This window comes from Phyllobates terribilis, unplaced genomic scaffold (genome assembly GCF_046119375.1).
Source record: "Phyllobates terribilis strain yellow unplaced genomic scaffold, ASM4611937v1 Scaffold_10__3_contigs__length_209671492, whole genome shotgun sequence".
Taxonomy (NCBI): domain Eukaryota; kingdom Metazoa; phylum Chordata; class Amphibia; order Anura; family Dendrobatidae; genus Phyllobates; species Phyllobates terribilis.
The window spans coordinates 207,225,230-207,243,093 of NW_027362770.1; the positions used below are offsets into that span (position 1 = coordinate 207,225,230).

At 47.9% G+C, this 17,864-nt stretch overlaps 1 protein-coding gene across 2 annotated transcripts in view; it reads right to left on the bottom strand.

The window, feature by feature from the left end:
- The window catches only part of PTPRO (protein tyrosine phosphatase receptor type O), a 621,455-nt gene that overhangs the window by 41,123 nt on the left and 562,468 nt on the right, over positions 1–17,864 (bottom strand). For both annotated transcript variants that reach the window (XM_073650602.1, XM_073650601.1), the window contains one exon: positions 14,427–14,549. In XM_073650602.1, coding sequence (XP_073506703.1) covers positions 14,427–14,549 — 123 coding nt within the window. The remainder of the gene's footprint in view (positions 1–14,426; positions 14,550–17,864) is intronic.

Sequence of the window (17,864 nt, forward strand, 5' to 3'; positions counted from 1 at the left end):
TTGGTAGCGTAAGAATGTGTGACCCTTTCCCTATTGCCATGCCCCCGAAAAGTGAAATGATGATTTGGTGCCGGGCAGCTATTGGTCTGAGAGGGAGAGATTACCAGGCCATGGTAGAACCAGTCTACTCAGACAGTAGGCCCACCATTTTGACAGCACGGGGGGTAGTTGATGTACGCCATGGGAGGGTGCCCGTTCGTATAATAAATATCGGGAAAAGGGAAGTATACCTGCCCCGGTATGCTACGCTAGCCAAATTATATACTATCAACCAAAATTCTATACAGTCTGTGGAACCCTTGCCTCCATCTCACCCGGAGGAAGGTAACGGCTCTACGAAAATAATGGAGGATTGGTGTCAGCAACTACATTTGGGTACTGACTCCACTCCCTCCCACCAGAAACAGGGAGTCTACCGGGTGGTTCGAGAGTACGAGAGAGTGTTTAGTAAACACCCGTTAGACTTCGGGCGGGTCAAGGGGGTAGAACACCACATCCCCACGGGAGACCATCCTCCCATAAAAGAGAGGTATCGACCCGTACCCCCTGCACACTACCAACACGCCAAGGGGATGCTTAGAGACATGAAGGAGGCTGGGGTAATCAGGGATAGCTGTAGCCCCTGGGCAGCTCCACTAGTCTTGGTCAAAAAGAAAGACAACACCATGAGAATGTGTGTAGATTACCGGAAAATTAACCGTATCACACACAAAGATGCGTACCCCTTACCAAGAATAGAGGAGTCTTTGGCTGCTTAAAAATCTGCTAACTTCTTCTCCACCTTGGATCTCACTAGCGGGTACTGGCAGGTTCCTGTAGCAGAGGCGGACCGGGAGAAGACTGCATTCACCACCCCGATGGGACTTAGCGAGTTTACCTGCATGCCGTTCGGACTCTGCAACGCACCAGAAACCTTCCAGCGATTGATGGAATGCTGTCTGGGACACCGAAACTTTGAGACGGTCCTGTTATACCTGGACGATGTCATCGTCTATTCAAAGACCTACGAGGACCACCTGAAACACCTGGCGGAAGTGTTCGAAGCTCTGGCAAGTTACGGCCTAAAGGTGAAACCCTCCAAGTGTCACCTCCTGAAGCCAAAGGTGCAGTACCTGGGACACGTGGTGAGTGCTGACGGAGTGGCTCCCGACCCTGATAAGATCACCGCAATTAAGGAATGGCCAAGCCCCTCCAGCGTAAAGGAAGTGAGGCAGTTCCTCGGGTTGGTAGGCTACTACCGAAGGTTCATTCCCGGTTTCACCAAAAAGGCAGCTCCTACGCAGGACCTCCTGATAGGCCAGTCCAGGAAGGCCAAGAACCAGAATCATAGAATCATAGAATGTAGAGTTGGAAGGGACCTCCTGGGTCATCTGGTCCAACCCCCTGCTCAAAGCAGGATTCACTAAATCATCTCAAACAGATGTCTGTCCAGCCTCTGTTTGAAGACGTCCATTGAAGGGGAACTCACCACCTCTCGTGGCAGCCTGTTCCACTCATTGATCACCCTCACTGTTAAAAAGTTTTTTCTAATATCTAATCTGTGTCTCCTCCCATTTAGTTTCATCCCATTGCTTCTAGTCTTTCCTTGTGCAAATGAGAATAAAGATGATCCTTCTACAATGTGACAGCCCTTGACATATTTGTAGACAGCTATTAAGTCTCCTCTCAGTCTTCTTTTTTGCAAGCTAAACATTCCCAAATCCTGCAACCGTTCCTCATAGGACATGGTTTGCAGACCAGTCACCATTCTGGTCGCTCTTCTCTGAACTTGCTCCAGTTTGTCTATGTCTTTTTTAAAATGTGGTGCCCAAAACTGTACACAGTATTCCAGATGAGGTCTGACCAAAGAGGAGTAAAGTCCGATAATGACTTCACGTGATCTAGACTGTATGCTTCTGTTAATACATCCCAGAATTGTATTTGCCTTTTTTGCTGCTGCATCACACTGTTGACTCATGTTCAGTCTATGATCTATTAGTATACCTAAGTCTTTTTCACATGTACTGTTGCTTAGCTCTATTCCTCCCATTCTGTATATGCTTTTTTCATTTTTATTGCCCAGATGTAGTACTTTGCATTTTTCCCTGTTAAAAACCATTCTGTTGGTTGCTGCCCACTGCTCCAGTTTATTTAGGTCTTTTTGAATCCTCTCTCTCTCTTCTCTAGTATTAGCTATCCCTCCTAGCTTTGTGTCATCAGCAAATTTAATCAGTTTACCCTCAATTCCTTCATCTAAATCATTGATAAAGATGTTGAACAATACAGGTCCCAGGACGGAGCCCTGTGGTACCCCACTTGAGACATTCATCCAGCTGGATGTGAAGCCATTTACAACCACCCTTTGAGTCCGATCACTAAGCCAGTTATGAATCCACCTAACAGTTGCCTGGTCCATTGCATACTTGGTCATTTTTTCAATAAGGATGGTGTGAGATACTTTGTCAAATGCTTTGCTGAAGTCAAGATATACTATATCTACAGCATTTGCCTGATCCACCCAGTCAGTGATTCTGTCATAGAAGGAAATTAAGTTAGTCTGACATGACTTGTTAGTTACAAACCCATGCTGACTCAGGTTAATCACTTCATTCTTATCCATGTGCTTACCTACATGTTGTTTAATAATTTGTTCAAAGATCTTTCCTGGTATAGAAGTCAGACTCACCGGCCTATAGTTCCCTGGGTCCACCTTCTTCCCCTTTTTGAAGATAGGAACAACATTTGCTCTTCTCCAGTCTTCTGGGACTTCTCCTGTTCTCCAAGAATTTTCAAAGATTATGGAGAGTGGTTCTCCCCTTCAGATGGGAGAAGCTGGAAGAAGAGTCCTTCCGCCAGCTGAAGATGGCCCTCACGGGGGATGAAATCCTGGCGTACCCTGATTATAGCCAGCCCTTTATCCTCTACACCGACGCCAGTAACATCGGGCTAGGAGCCGTACTGTCCCAGATCCAGCAGGGGAAGGAACGGGTAATTGCTTACGCCAGCCGAAAACTGCGACCCACCGAAAGAAACCCTGAGAATTACAGCTCATTTAAGCTAGAGTTCCTGGCAGTGGTGTGGGCAGTCACCGAACGCTTTAAGCACTACCTCGCTGCTTCCCGGTTCACCGTGTACACGGATAACAACCCGTTGACACACCTGGACACTGCAAGACTCGGTGCCCTAGAGCAGAGATGGATGGCCCGCTTGTCCAACTATGAGTTTACAATCAAATACCGGGCAGGACGCTCCAATACCAACGCGGACGCCCTGTCCAGGATGCCGAACCTACCGGACGTAGGGGAAGATTCAGAGGAACTGGAAGAAGTTGAACTCCCCGCGTTCCACCGTCATGGGACTATCCAGTATTCCCACCGTGTAAGGAGTAAGCAATCCGCTACGTTCAACCCATTACCTCATTACAACTGGGCGGAGACGCAAGACAGTGACCCTGCCGTCCGACTGGTAAAGGAGATGCTGACTCGGCCAGATGCACGCCTTGACCCAGACGCTCCGGAGGAAGCCAAGCAACTGTGGGCTGAGAAGAGTCGACTGTTCCTTTACAAGGGGAAGTTGTGCCGCAGAATGGTTAACTCCCGGACGCATGAACTAATCTGGCAAGTAGTGGTGCCAAGAAGAGACGCAGCTATGGTGATGGAGGCATACCACGACGGAGCTGGGCACTTCGGATGGAAGAAGCTGGAGTTCCTGCTGCGCGGGCGGTTCCATTGGGTAGGCATGAGAGGAACCATCGAGAGGTGGTGCAGAGACTGTGGCCCATGCAACCTAAGAAGGAGGGACCGTGCCAGCCAGAAGACTCCCCTGCAGTCCATCATCACCAGACAGCCGTTGGAACTGGTAGCCTTGGATCATGTAAAACTGACCCCAAGCAGAAGTGGCTACGTCTACGCATTAACCATCGTGGATCACTACTCCCGGTTCTTGGTTGTCGTCCCCGTCAAGGACTTAACGGCTCAAACAGCAGCTAGAGCCTTCCAGCAGCACTTCTGCCGTCCGCACGGATACCCGGAGCAGATGCTGACGGACCAGGGGCCTGCCTTTGAAGCGGAAGTCTTCCAGGAGTTCTGCACCCTGTATGGCTGCCGGAAGATTAGAACAACACCCCATCACCCGCAAACTAATGGACTTTGTGAGAAAATGAACCAGGTGGTGATAGATCTTCTGAAAACATTGCCCCTGGAAGAACGTAGTCTGTGGCCTGAAAAGCTGCCCGACCTGGTGGACCTATACAACCACATCCCTGTAGGTTCCACCAACTGTACCCCGGCTTACCTAATGAGGGCAAGACCTGGTAAGCTTCCTGTTGATCTGGAGATGGTAGTCCTGACACCCGAGGACACTTCACCAGAAGCAGACTGGGACACAGAGAGGCAGCAGCAGTACCGGAAAGTACAGGAGAGCGTGGAGCGAAGTCTCTGTCAAGCTAGGGAAAGACAAGAGAAAACCTACAACCAGTATGCTCCCGCTGTTCCCCTGGTGCCCGGAGAGCAGGTCTTGAAGAGGAAAAGACGGCTCCACAAGTTGGACGACCAGTGGGAGAAGGACCCGTACACCGTACTGCCCTCAAGCCATGACAACCCAAAGATCTGTACAATCAGTAAAGACAGAGGGGAAACCACAGCCATTGTATCCCGGGATCACCTGAAGAAGTGTCCTGAACAGCTACGGAACCCTGAAGAGGAACAAGAAGACCCTCGACCCGTAGAGGAAAGGGAAGATATGATTAGTACTGTGCTCGGAGACTTCCCTCGGTCTTGGACTCAAGTCAATGGTGCTGTTGTGGTACCCGTCCTCACGTTCCTCCAACCTGCATCCCAAGTGCCTACGGAGACACAGGTAGAGCTGGAAGAACAGCCGGTCCAGGAGGCAGAAGACCCCACACAAGCAGACCAGGAGAATCAACCCTCTGCTTATAGTGAGCCTGCCATACCCCTAGTGAGCCAAAGAGTCCGTAGACGGCTGCCCAGTTTACCCTTGACAGCTCCTATACCCTGTAGCACAGGACCAGTCAGCCAGCTCCGTAGGTCCACTAGGGTCACTAGAGGCCAGTTGCCCGTACGGTGGAGGATCTAAATGTTTAAACTGTTTATTTGTATTTACCTGTTTTCTGTTACTTGTAAATAATTATGTGTTTCTAGTTATTTCATAGGAGTCTTTGGTGGATTTACCGGGAATCCTTTTTGCATATAGTTGGAGCGTAACCCAGGATGGACTAAAAGACTGTTAAGGACTCGGGGCAGGACAGACCCCTACCTGGTTACGTCTCCCTGTTTTTGGTGAAATGGACACCTTTGTTTTCTTCAAAGACTGCACCCGGTTGCGGACATGCCGTGACCATCCTAATGTGTTTTTCTTTATTGTACTGTTTCTGTTTTTACTTGTCATGTTACAAAAATATGTTTAGTCCCGGAGTACTAAATTTCACTAGGGGGGAATGTGACACCCCAGGGGTCTGGTTGCCACAGTGATAGAGATATTACGTCTGAGAGCAGGTGGGAGGTCTCTTGGTCAGGAATCCTGTGCATGCCACAACTCCTGCCCAGTCCTGGGAGGGGAAGAACTTCCCCTATATAAAACTGGGGCTGAGGCAGGGTTAGGGAGTTAAGAAGAGGAGCAGCTATAGGAAAGAGAGATCAGGAGCTCAGTGGGAGCAGTGCTACAAGGAATCAGGGGCTGGCAGCTGAAGAGCTCGCCCTGATTGAAGAGTTACCACCGGACCCGGAGTCCGAGGCTGTGGGGACTAATCCTTACCCAGCAGCAGAAACCGACCGGCAGGGGATTTCAGGTCCTCTGGCCAAGAAACCCGAAGGCACGGTCACACGCGTGGGACCAGCACCGCCGTCGTGGAGCGGAAGCCACTAGAAGGCCCCGAGTCACCGGCCATACGGGTGAGCACCACACGGTACACTCAGGGACGTGGGCTACTTTTACCCGCCTCTAGCAAGGTAGCCAGAAGAGTACAATTAGTTGGGGAGGCCTACAACTCCGCCTGGCCAGGGAAGATCCCATCTGCTCAAGGACTGACCAGGCCCCAATCGCTAGCCAGTACTCCGGGAGGGTCTATCTTTGTCACCAGTAAAGACCCTGAACTACACCGCATCGTATCTGAGTGGTTCCTGCTACCCCCATCATCCACGTCGGCTGCCCTGAGGCCATACCCCTCCCGTTGGGGGTTATCCCATCCACGCTGCACAACCCTTCCACCGGCCTCAGCGGTCTGCCCTGCAGCGGCAGCTCCATAGCTGCATTCAACGGGTGGCGTAGTCGTCCAACATCTACTGCTAATACTCAGCCACACAGTTTGACTCCCTGGGCACGGACCGGGTCACCGCCACGAGACTACTACCCCCAACAGGCCCGGCTCCGGGTAGTCCCCGCGTGCGCAACGCTACACCAAGTAGGCCCAGGGGCGCGTCAGATGCATTGCGCAACCTGATGGCGGCAGCTGTCCCTCGGTACTCAGTCCCCAGCCGCCCATCCCGGTGTGCTGTCCCCGCATTACACAAGCACGTGTCCCAAAACATTAGCCGTGCCCTTAACAACGCAGTTGTTATGTTCTGCTACCAGAGCTAAGGAAAGAGAGGAGATCTGTCCCTACGATAGAACTCAGCTGAATCCCTACGATGTAACAGGGGACCTGATCCTGCGATCAGACCTGCTAAAGTCCTAAGCTAGTCTGTACGGAGACCTATAGATGTGGGGAAGGAATCCCTACAAGTACTAAGGACTGGGAGGAATATGGGACACCTCCTAACAGAAATAGTAGCAGACAGACGAACAAACAAAATATATAGAACATAGAGGTCCGTAGACCAAGCAAACTAACAGAGTAAGATACAGAGCACAGGCTAGCTAGAAAGTAGTTATACAATGAAGTCCAGCAAAGCCAGAAGGGCGGAGCAGGCTTAAATAGGCCAACAAGGTCATGTGACCAGCAAAGGAAAAAAAACCTAAGAGCAAGGTTCTAGCAGTACCCCCCCTTCTAAGAGGATCCTCCGGATCCCCTAGGACCAGGCTTATCAGGAAATCTCCTGTGAAACGCTCTGATAAGTCTGGACGCGGAAACATCATCCGACCTCACCCAAGAGTTATCCTCGGGTCCGAAACCTTTCCAGGCCACAAGATACTGCAAACTACCTCTATACAGTCTAGAGTTAAGGATGCGAGAAATTTCATATTCCCCGTCCTCCACCACCGGAGGAACAGAGGCAGAGGCGTCACAATCCGATACAACAGCTTTTTTCAACAGAGAGACATGAAATACCGGATTAATTCTCCAGGAGGTAGGAACCTCCAACCTAACAGCAGATTGGTTGACAACCTGAAGCACCTTAAAGGGCCCTACAAACTTGGGACCCAATTTCTTAGAAGGAATCCTCAACCGCAGATTCCTAGAGGACAACCAAACCTTGTCACCAACAGCGAACAAAACCTCCTGTCGTTTCCTATCAAAGTAGTCCTTAGATTTTCTGTTGGCCTCCTGAAGATTACCACGCACATCAGTCCAAACTCTCTCCAAATCACCGGAAAAATTCTCCTCCTCAGGCACGGCAGATCCCAACTTGGAGAACGACCCAAACGACGGATGTCTCCCAGAACAACAAAAAAAAGGCGAACAACCAGCAGAAGAAGATGTATGATTGTTCAGAGCAAATTCAGCAAGTGGCAGAAACTCAGACCACCCCTCTTGATTGTCTGCCACAAAACAACGCAAGAACTGCTCAACATCCTGGTTTTTCCTTTCTGTCTGGCCATTAGATTCAGGATGATATCCGGACGAGAACGACAGATGAACTCCCAACCTGTCACAAAAGGCACGCCAAAAACGAGCCACGAACTGAGGACCCCTATCAGAAACAATGTCAGTAGGAACGCCATGAAGTCTGACAATTTCCTTGACAAAGGCCTTAGCGAGAGTTTTAGCGCAGGGCAGTTTGACGAAGGGAACCAAGTGACACATCTTGCTAAAACGGTCCACGACCACCCAGATGACAGTAAAACCCTCAGAGGGGGGAAGGTCAGTTATAAAGTCCATAGCCAAATGTGTCCAAGGAGCACTGGGGACCTCCAAAGGACAAAGCAACCCCGCAGCAGGAGTATGTGAGGACTTAGATCTAGCACATATAGTACATTGACGCACCCACTTAATGACTTCCTTCTGCCATCCAGGCCACCAAAAACTGCGACCCACCAGTCTCTTGGTCTCAGAGATTCCGGGATGACCTGCCAACCGAGATTCGTGACACTCAACAAACAAATCTCTCCTAAAGGTCCCAGGCACAAACAACCTCCCATGAGGAGTGTTAGATGGGGCATTCTCCTGTGCTTTAAGAATCTCATCTTCCAAAACGGAGTCCAAAGCAGCTATCACAACACCTTCTTGTAAAATGTTCTCCTCTTTCTCAGCACCGACTATGGGAGAAAAACTGCGAGACAAGTCATCCGCCTTAACATTCTTAGTACCAGGGATGTAAGTAACGGAGAAATTAAACCGCGAGAAAAACAGTGCCCACCTAGCCTGACGGGCATTCAGGCGCTTGGCAGCATCAAGATATATCAGATTTTTATGATCCGTAAGAACCTGAACGGGAAATTCCGCACCTTCCAAGAAGTGGCGCCAGTGTTCAAATGCGAGTTTAATAGCCAATAATTCCCGATTACCAATATCGTAATTCAGTTCAGTCTCCGAAAAAATTTTTGAAAAAAAGGCACAGGGATGTAATCCATCCCCGTTATCCTGAGACAATACTGCGCCAACCCCCACAGAGGAAGCATCAACCTCAACCAAAAACGGCTTAGTCACATCAGGCTGCATAAGGATGGGAGCAGAGGTGAACCTCTCCTTGAGATACACAAAAGCTTCAATGGCCTCAGAAGACCACTGAACCGCATCAGCACCTTTCCTGGTGAGATCGGTCAGAGGTTTGACAATACTAGAAAAAATTTTTATGAATTTTCTGTAATAATTGGCGAAACCTAAAAACCTCTGTATCGATTTCAAACCAATAGGCCTAGGCCATTCCTGTACAGCTTGAACTTTAACCGGGTCCATCTCAAAACCTTCGCTGGAGATAATGTAACCCAAAAAACTAATTCTCTGTACAGCGAACTCACATTTCTCCAGCTTAGCAAAAAGCGAATTGTCCATTAATAACTGTAATACCTCACGTACGCTCCGCCAATGAGACTCCAGATCCGGCGAATAAATCAAAATGTCATCCAAATACACAACCACATTTTTGCCGATCAAAGGTCTAAGGATGTCATTAATCAGATTCTGAAAAAATGCAGGAGCATTAGTAAGACCAAAAGGCATAACCAGGTTCTCAAAATGACCCACAGGAGTGTTAAAAGCAGTCTTCCATTCGTCACCCTCCTTCATGCGCAACAGATTGTATGCCCCCTTAAGGTCAATTTTAGAGAACCACTTGGCCCCCATTAACTGGTTAAACAGATCAGGAATCAATGGCAGTGGGTAAGGATTGCGTACAGTAATTTTGTTAATCTCACGAAAATCCAGACAAGGACGTAAACCGCCGTCCTTTTTTTTTACAAAAAAAAATCCAACCGCCACAGGAGACTTAGAGGGCCTAATGTGACCGGCGGCCAAACTTGTCTGTATGTATTCCTCCAAAGCCTTCCTCTCAGGAATAGTAAGGTTAAATAAACGACTTTTAGGAAGAGTCGCTCCAGGGACAAATTCAATAGAACAATCATAGTCTCTATGGGGAGGCAAAACCTGCGATTCCTTCTCAGAAAAAACTCTCCAAAAATCCTGAATAGGAACAGGCAATTCTCCCCTATCCACAGCTGCAATACGCCCGTTACAACACTTGTCATAACATTTATGGCTCCAGGATTTAATTTCATTGGTAGACCAATCCAGTACAGGATTGTGAAATTTTAACCAGGGCAATCCCAATATTACTGGAGAAGGCAAGTTATTCAAAACTACCAAATCCAATTTCTCATGGTGAACACCATTAATAGTGAGAGGAAATTCACAGACCTTGAGAGTAATATTCTTCAAAGGGGAACCATCCACAGAAACCACAGCAATGGGGGATGATAAAGGTTCAGGTTTTAAATTGAGTCTTTCCAAGAAACCCCCATCAATTACATTCAGAGTAGATCCACAATCAACAAACACCCGAAATTCCATTAATTTTTCCTGAGCAATCGTGGAAGTAGCTAAAAATACACCCTTGGAATTTAAACAGGCAATACGGGCATGACTGACCATTTTTTTTTCTTTCTTCATACGAAGCTCACAGCCTTTAATCAAATGACCAGATTTTCCGCAATAGAAACACAAGCCTTCAGAAAATCGACGGTCTTTTTCTTGAGAGCGAGGTGCCACCGATCCAATCTCCATCGATTCACCACTGTTAGTACACACATTCTCATAACCAGAAACTGACATAGCAGAGGATTTGCTCTCATTAACCCTTGCACGCAGTCTCCTATCCACCCGTATAGCTAATTGCATAGCCTGTTGCAAATCTTCAGGTGTAGGATAAGCAATTAGCAGGTCTTTAACCCTTTCATTGAGCCCAGCAAGAAATAGACTTTTCAGAGCAGAATAGTTCCACCCTGTTTGAGTAGACCAACGACGGAAATGAGTACAATATTTTTCCACATTACCTGATCCCTGTTTCAAACGTCTCAACTCAGTCTCAGCTGATGCGACACGGTCAGGATCATCATATAATAGTCCCAAAGCAGAAAAAAAAACTATCCACTGATCTGAAGCATGTATCACTAGGTTGCAAAGAAAAGGCCCACTCCTGAGGCTCTTTGCGCAAAAGTGACATTATGAACCCTATGCGCTGGGATTCATCCCCAGAGAACTTGGGTCTCAAACGAAAATACAATAAGCAAGCATTTTTAAATGAAAAAAATTCTCGGTGTTCACCAAAAAATAAATCCGGCAAACATACCTTAGGCTCCAAGAAATGTGCTCCAGGACAGTTACTCACGTGCTGACGGAGCTCGGCCATCTCCAGAGAGAGTCCCTGCAGGCGATGAGCCAAATCCTGAACCGACACCATGATGGAACAGAAAAATCTTTCCTTAGAGAATTTGCAGGCTGGACTTACTGTTATGTTCTGCTACCAGAGCTAAGGAAAGAGAGGAAATCTGTCCCTACGATAGAACTCAGCTGAATCCCTACGATGTAACAGGGGACCTGATCCTGCGATCAGACCTGCTAAAGTCCTAAGCTAGTCTGTACGGAGACCTATAGATGTGGGGAAGGAATCCCTACAAGTACTAAGGACTGGGAGGAAAATGGGACACCTCCTAACAGAAATAGTAGCAGACAGACGAACAAACAAAATATATAGAACACTGAGGTCCTTAGACCAAGCAAACTAACAGAGTTAGATACAGAGCACAGGCTAGCTAGAAAGTAGTTATACAATGAAGTCCAGCAAAGCCAGAAGGGCGGAGCAGGCTTAAATAGGCCAACAAGGTCATGTGACCAGCAAAGGAAAAAAAACCTAAGAGCAAGGTTCTAACAGCAGTTACCAGGAAGTCCACCCAACCACGGACACGTGAACAAGTGCTTGTGGGCAGAGCCGGTACATCTCACTGACGGCACACTGGGTTAACATAGTGGAAGCCGGGACCCAGTCGGACCTTGGGACGGAACACGTCCTCCCGACGCCAAGGATAGTGGACCCTAGGTCAATCAGGGTTGGTCCCACAGTCTACAGCTCCTGCACCTCAGCCTCCTTATCCTCTTCAGCCTCCATCTCCGAAATGACCACATCGGCCAAGCGGCAACAGGCTGTGCTGAAGCTAATATGCTTAGGTGACAAACCGCACAATGCTGAAGAGTTGTGGACAGCTCTGAAAGAGCAGACAGATCTGTGGCTGACACCGCTGACCCTACAGCCAGGTATGGTCAAGTGTGACAATGGCCGGAACCTGGTGGCGGCTCTGAGGCGAGGCGAGCTCACACACGTACCATGCCTGGCCCATGTGCTTAACCTCGTGGTTCAGTGGTTTCTCAAATCCTACCCGGAGCTGCCGGATCTCCTTGTTAAAGTACGTCACCTGTGTGCCCATTTTAGAAAGTCACCAACAGCTTCCGCCGCCCTTGCCGTGTTTCAGCAATGTTTGCATCTTCCGGCTCACAGACTGGTGTTTGATGTCCCCACGCTTTGCAACTCTACACTGCAGATGTTGAGAAGGATTTGTGAGCAGAAGAGGGCAGTTGTTGAGTGCCAGCATCAACAAGGCCGTCGGTATTCAGGTCAGAATCCACACATAAGATGGACATGGATGTCAGACATCTGTACCATCCTCCAAAACTTTGAGGACTCCACCAAGATGGTGAGCGGTGATGACGTCATAATTAGCATCACCATCCCGCTTCTCTGTCTTCTGAAACGCTCTCTGCTCACAATCAAAGAGGATGCATTGCAGGCGGAGCACGATGAGATGGAGCAAGGAACCATACAGGGTGATTACACACAGCCCAGCCTCATCTGATCCCAACGTGGATTGGGTGACAATGAGGAAGAGGGGGAGGAGGAGGAAGAACAGGAGGTAGTTTCCTGCGCTATAGACGGTACTACCTACACAGCTGTCATACCATCTGTTCAGCGTGGATGGCCAGAGGACAGAGAGGAGGAGGAGGAGAGCATGGTCAGTCATCCTCTTGGTGAGGACACTGAAGTCTTGCCTGTTAGCAGTCTGGCACGCATGGCTGAGTTTATGTTACGCTGCCTTTCCCATGACCCTCGCGTTCTACAAATTTTGGGTGACAGTCATTACTGGTTGGTGACACTTCTAGACCCACGCTACAAGGAGAACTTTATATCTCTTATTCCTGAGGCAGACAGGTCTACAAAAATGGGGCAGTACCAGAAGGCCCTTGTTGCGGAACTATTAAAAAAATTCCCATCTGAAAACGCTGGCGGCAGAAGGCACACTTCGTTGGACAACCAAGGAGTACAGGCGAGAGAGACACAACTTCAATCCAGCAGAGGCAGGGGAACACTGTCAAAGTTCTGGGGGAGTTTTCTCAGACCCTCCCATCGAACAGGCCCTGAGGCGCGGGGTACTCTCACAAGGAGTGCAAAGTTTGGGAAGATGCTGAGGGAGTACCTTGCCGACCGTACCAGCATCCTCTGTGCCTTATAATTATTGGGTATCCAAACTGGATACGTGGAATGAACTGGCTCTCTATGCCTTGGAGGTCCTGGCCTGCCCTGCCTCTAGCGTTTTATCAGAGCGGGTTTTTAGTGCCGCTGGTGGAATTATAACTGATAAGCCCATCCGCCTGTCAACTGAAAATGCTGACAAGCTGACTCTTATAAAAATGAACAATGGCTGGATTGGGCCAGACTCCTCAACACCACCGAATGATAGCAGCGTAATATAAACTCAAATACAGTCTTTTTTTGGGAGGTGAAATCCCATGCACCTCTTCACACCCACACATGGGTATACACTTCCTGATTTTGGCTATTTGCTCTTGTCCTCCTTCTCCTCATCCTCCACCACCATATCACCAGGGTGACCATGGTCTGTGATGCAACACCCACATCATTTTTTTAAAGGGTGTTTATTAGGGTTGAGCGAGTATGTTCTGTCCGAGTATGCTCGGGCCGAGCTCCGAGTATTTACAGCTGCTCGGTGATATGGTTGAATCGCTCCCGTGTGCATGATATGCAACTGTTTGACAGCTTTATTACATGTGAGGAATGTGTAAGAAATAGACATACCTCCCATGTAATAAAGCTGTCAAACAGTCGCAAATCATGCACACGGGAGCGATTCAACCTTATCACCGAGCAGCTGTAAATACTCGGAGCTCGGCCCGAGCGTACTCGCCGAAAGGGTTAATAGAACATACTCGCTCAACACTAGTGTTTATGATGCCAGTAAAAAAAAATTTTTATACAGTATGTTCATGTATACCCCCCAGGGGTAAATGTTTGTCAGCCCATAGTGCATGGGCATTACAAGTATAGGAGGCCCGCTCTTTAGTAATGGGAACAACAAAGCCTTATATACAAGTCATTACCCTGGAAAGGATGTTCCTTAACATATTTCCCAGGAAAATCCATTTTGGTTTAGTTTTTGTATGTTTTCTTGTGAGTCCGTAAAAGTGGCGTAATACTCTGACAACGTTGTTGACAGCAGTGACCTGGGAGTCAGAAATGCTTCCAAGAGTCTTTGTTCCCATGTCATTTGAGCACTGTTCCCATCGATTTGGGCAATTTTTAGGCCCTCTGCAGACCGCCGGGGGGGGGAGACGACTGAAAAATGCTTGCGTTTCCCATAGACTTACATTGGGCTCGTTGCTCGGATCAAGCACCCGAGTATTCCAATTTGCTCGACCCGAGCATTGAGCACCCGAGCATTTTAGTGCTCACTCATCACTAGACACCACATTTCTTAATAATACTCACATATGAGATGCGGAACACACGGAAAGCCCAGTCTGGCTGCTCCTCCTCAGACACCATCTCTACTCCAATGTCGCCGTAGCTGACTGGCTCTGCTGTAAATGGCCAGTAATGGTCACACTTTATCTGCAATATACATTGGGAAATAATTGCAGTTTATATGGTGTCTGCAACATCTGCCCCAACAAGAGGGCCTAGAGCTGAAGACGCACGGGGCTTGCCCTCTGCATGCACTTTAAGTCACATGGCACTCACCTTCTACTCGGGTATGAAGATTTAATAATAATAATAATAATAATAATAATAATAAGAGTTTAATAATTTAAGAAGCTAACCTTCTGCTCAGGCCCAAAGATGTACGGGACTCACCTTCTGCTCAAGACTAAAGATGGAGCACACCCTCTGCTCAGAACTGAAGATCTCCGAACTCTGCTCAGGCTCAGAAATGTACGGGACTCACCTTCTGCTCCATGCATCTTCAGTCTTGAGCAGATGATGTACAAAGCTCGAAGATGTATGAAGCTCGGCCTTTGCTCAGGCCTAAAGATGTACAAAGCTAACCCTTTGCCCAGGTCTAAAGATATATGGAGCTCACTCTCTGCTCAGGACCAAAAATGACTTCAGCTAACCCGCTACTCAGGCCTGAAGATGTACTGGACTCACCCTCAGCTTAAGCCTGAAGACATGCAGGACTTGACTCTGCTTGGGCCCGAAGACATAAGAAGATCACCCTTTGCTCGTTCCTGAAGACATAAGAAGCTCACCCTTTGCTCGGGCTTAAAGACATGTGGGACTCGCCCTTTGCTTGGGCCTGAAGATGTGTGAAACTCATCCTCTGCTCAAGTCTGAAGATGCGTGGGGCTTACCCTCTGCTTTGGCCTTAAGATGTATGAAGCTTATCCTCTGCTTGAGCCTGAAGTTGTACAAAGTTCACTCACTGCACTGGCCTCAAGACATATGGCGCACAGAGCTGCAGATGCACGAAACTCACCCTCTGCTCAGGACTGAAGACAAACAAAGGTCACGTTCTGCTTGATACTGAAGATGTACTGGGCTCACTCTATGCCCGGGCATTTTGTAAATGGAGCACATACTCCCTGGGCGCTCATATGAGCTCATGTTGGAATGTATTCAGACTATTGGAAAATGCATAATCGCTAGCGCTCAAGAAAAAGTGAAGGTTGCCTGGACTCCCAGATTCTCCAAATTCTCCCCATCCTCCTTACAATGAACTCCTAGTGCCCCTAGATTAAGTGTGAAGGCACCTGCAAGCGAAGAGGAGAAACAGAGAGAGATGCCTATACATGGACTCAGCATTTAGTCTGTGCTTTGTAATTGGACTGTGTTCTGTATTTGTTAGACAAATTGACTCTTTAGAGAGGAAGAGGACTTGAAGTCTAGGACCACCTATTGGAAGTAACAATCCTAAAAGTCAACATTAACCCTTTAACAAGTCTTGTCACATGACTTAAAAGCCAAACCAGAACCTCAATTTACTGACAGAGGAGCATTGCATGGCCTTTAAGTCTCCTTACCCTGGCATGTCAGGTACTGTATGTCACTCTCTGCCATAGATGTAATGGTAAAATGAGACCAATATTTAATCCAGCTATTGAGAGCATGGCTTCATCATAACTTGAAAGGAAAAAGAGCTTGCACTCTAAACATCTGACCCCAGTTCCTGCTGCAAACAGGTAACTGAAGTGGGTTATCTGCTGGAGAGCAGACACAAAGTCCAGACTCAGTGTGTGCAGGAGGCTGAGAGGCGAAAAATGTATCGCCTGGGAAAGATAACGCTTTCTATGTTCAAAATAACTAGATGCAGAATCTTTGGAGCCGGATTCCAATTATATACAGTTAGGTCCATATATATTTGGACAGAGACAACATTTTTCTAATTTTGCTTCTATACATTACCACAATGAATTTTAAACAAAACAATTCAGATGCAGTTGAAGTTCAGACTTTCAGCTTTCATTTGAGGGTATCCACATTAAAATTGGATGAAGGGTTTAGGAGTTTCAGCTCCTTAACATGTGCCACCCTGTTTTTAAAGGGACCAAAAGTAATTGGACAATTGACTCCAAGGCTATTTCATGGACAAGTGTTAGCAATCCCTTCGTTATGTCATTCTCAATTAAGTAGATAAAAGGCCTGGAGTTGATTTGAGGTGTGGTGCTTGCATTTGGAAGGTTTTGCTGTGAAGTAAACATGCGGTCAAAGGAGCTCTCCATGCAGGTGAAACAAGCCATCCTTAAGCTGCAAAAACAGAAAAAACACATCCGAGAAATTGCTACAATATTAGGAGTGGCAAAATCTACAGTTTGGTACATCCTGAGAAAGAAAGAAAGCACTGGTGAACTCATCAATGCAAAAAGACCTGGGCGCCCACGGAAGACAACAGTGGTGGATGATCGCAGAATAATCTCCATGGTGAAGAGAAACCCCTTCACAACAGCCAACCAAGTGACCACCACTCTCCAGGAGGTAGGCGTATCAATATCCAAATCTACCATAAAGAGAAGACTGCATGAGAGTAACTACAGAGGGTTCACTGCACGGTGCAAGCCACTCATAAGCATCAAGAATAAAAAGGCTAGACTGGACTTTGCTAAAAAACATCTAAAAAAGCCAGCACAGTTCTGGAAGAACATTCTTTGGACAGATGAAACCAAGATCAACCTCTACCAGAATGATGGAAAGAGAAAAGTATGGCGAAGGCGTGGTACAGCTCATGATTAGTGTTGAGCATTCCGATACTGAAATATCGGGTATCGGCCGATATTCGCGGTATCGGAATTCCGATACTTAATTCCAATACTTTTACAATATCGAATACCGGAATCTGAAGTTCCCATAATGCCTGTGCTCTGCAGTGTCTCTGAAGGATGACAAGCTGGATGGCAGCGCTCAGCTGCGATCCAGCCTGTCATCAGAATGCCATCCCAGCGTGAGAGAATTCTCCTGATTGTTTAAAATCACACAGCCCCATACTGCTTCCCCGCAGCCTCCCCACCTCGATCCTCCGCTCCCCTCGCCACCTCCCATCCCGATTGTAAGTTAGGACCGGGCGGGGAGCACAGCACCAAGGAGTGGGGAGCGAAGGACCTGGGCGGGGAAGCCGGCAGTGAAAAGACTTCACCGCCGGCTTTCCCGTTCTGTGCTGCTCTTTCCCGCCGGTTATTTCAAATGAACAGCTGAGGTATCAGGTGATGCTGATCAGCTGTTCATTTACTAGCTATTAAAATGGGGGACCCCCCAAAAAAATGACGTGGGGTCCCCCCTAATTTAATAGCTAGCAAAGGCTAGGCAGACAGCTGGGGGCTGATATTAATAGCCCAGGAAGGGTGCCATGAATATTGGCCCCCTCCCAGGCTAGAAACACCAGCCGTCAGCCGCCCCAGAAATGGCGCATCCATAGGATGCGCCAATTCTGGCACT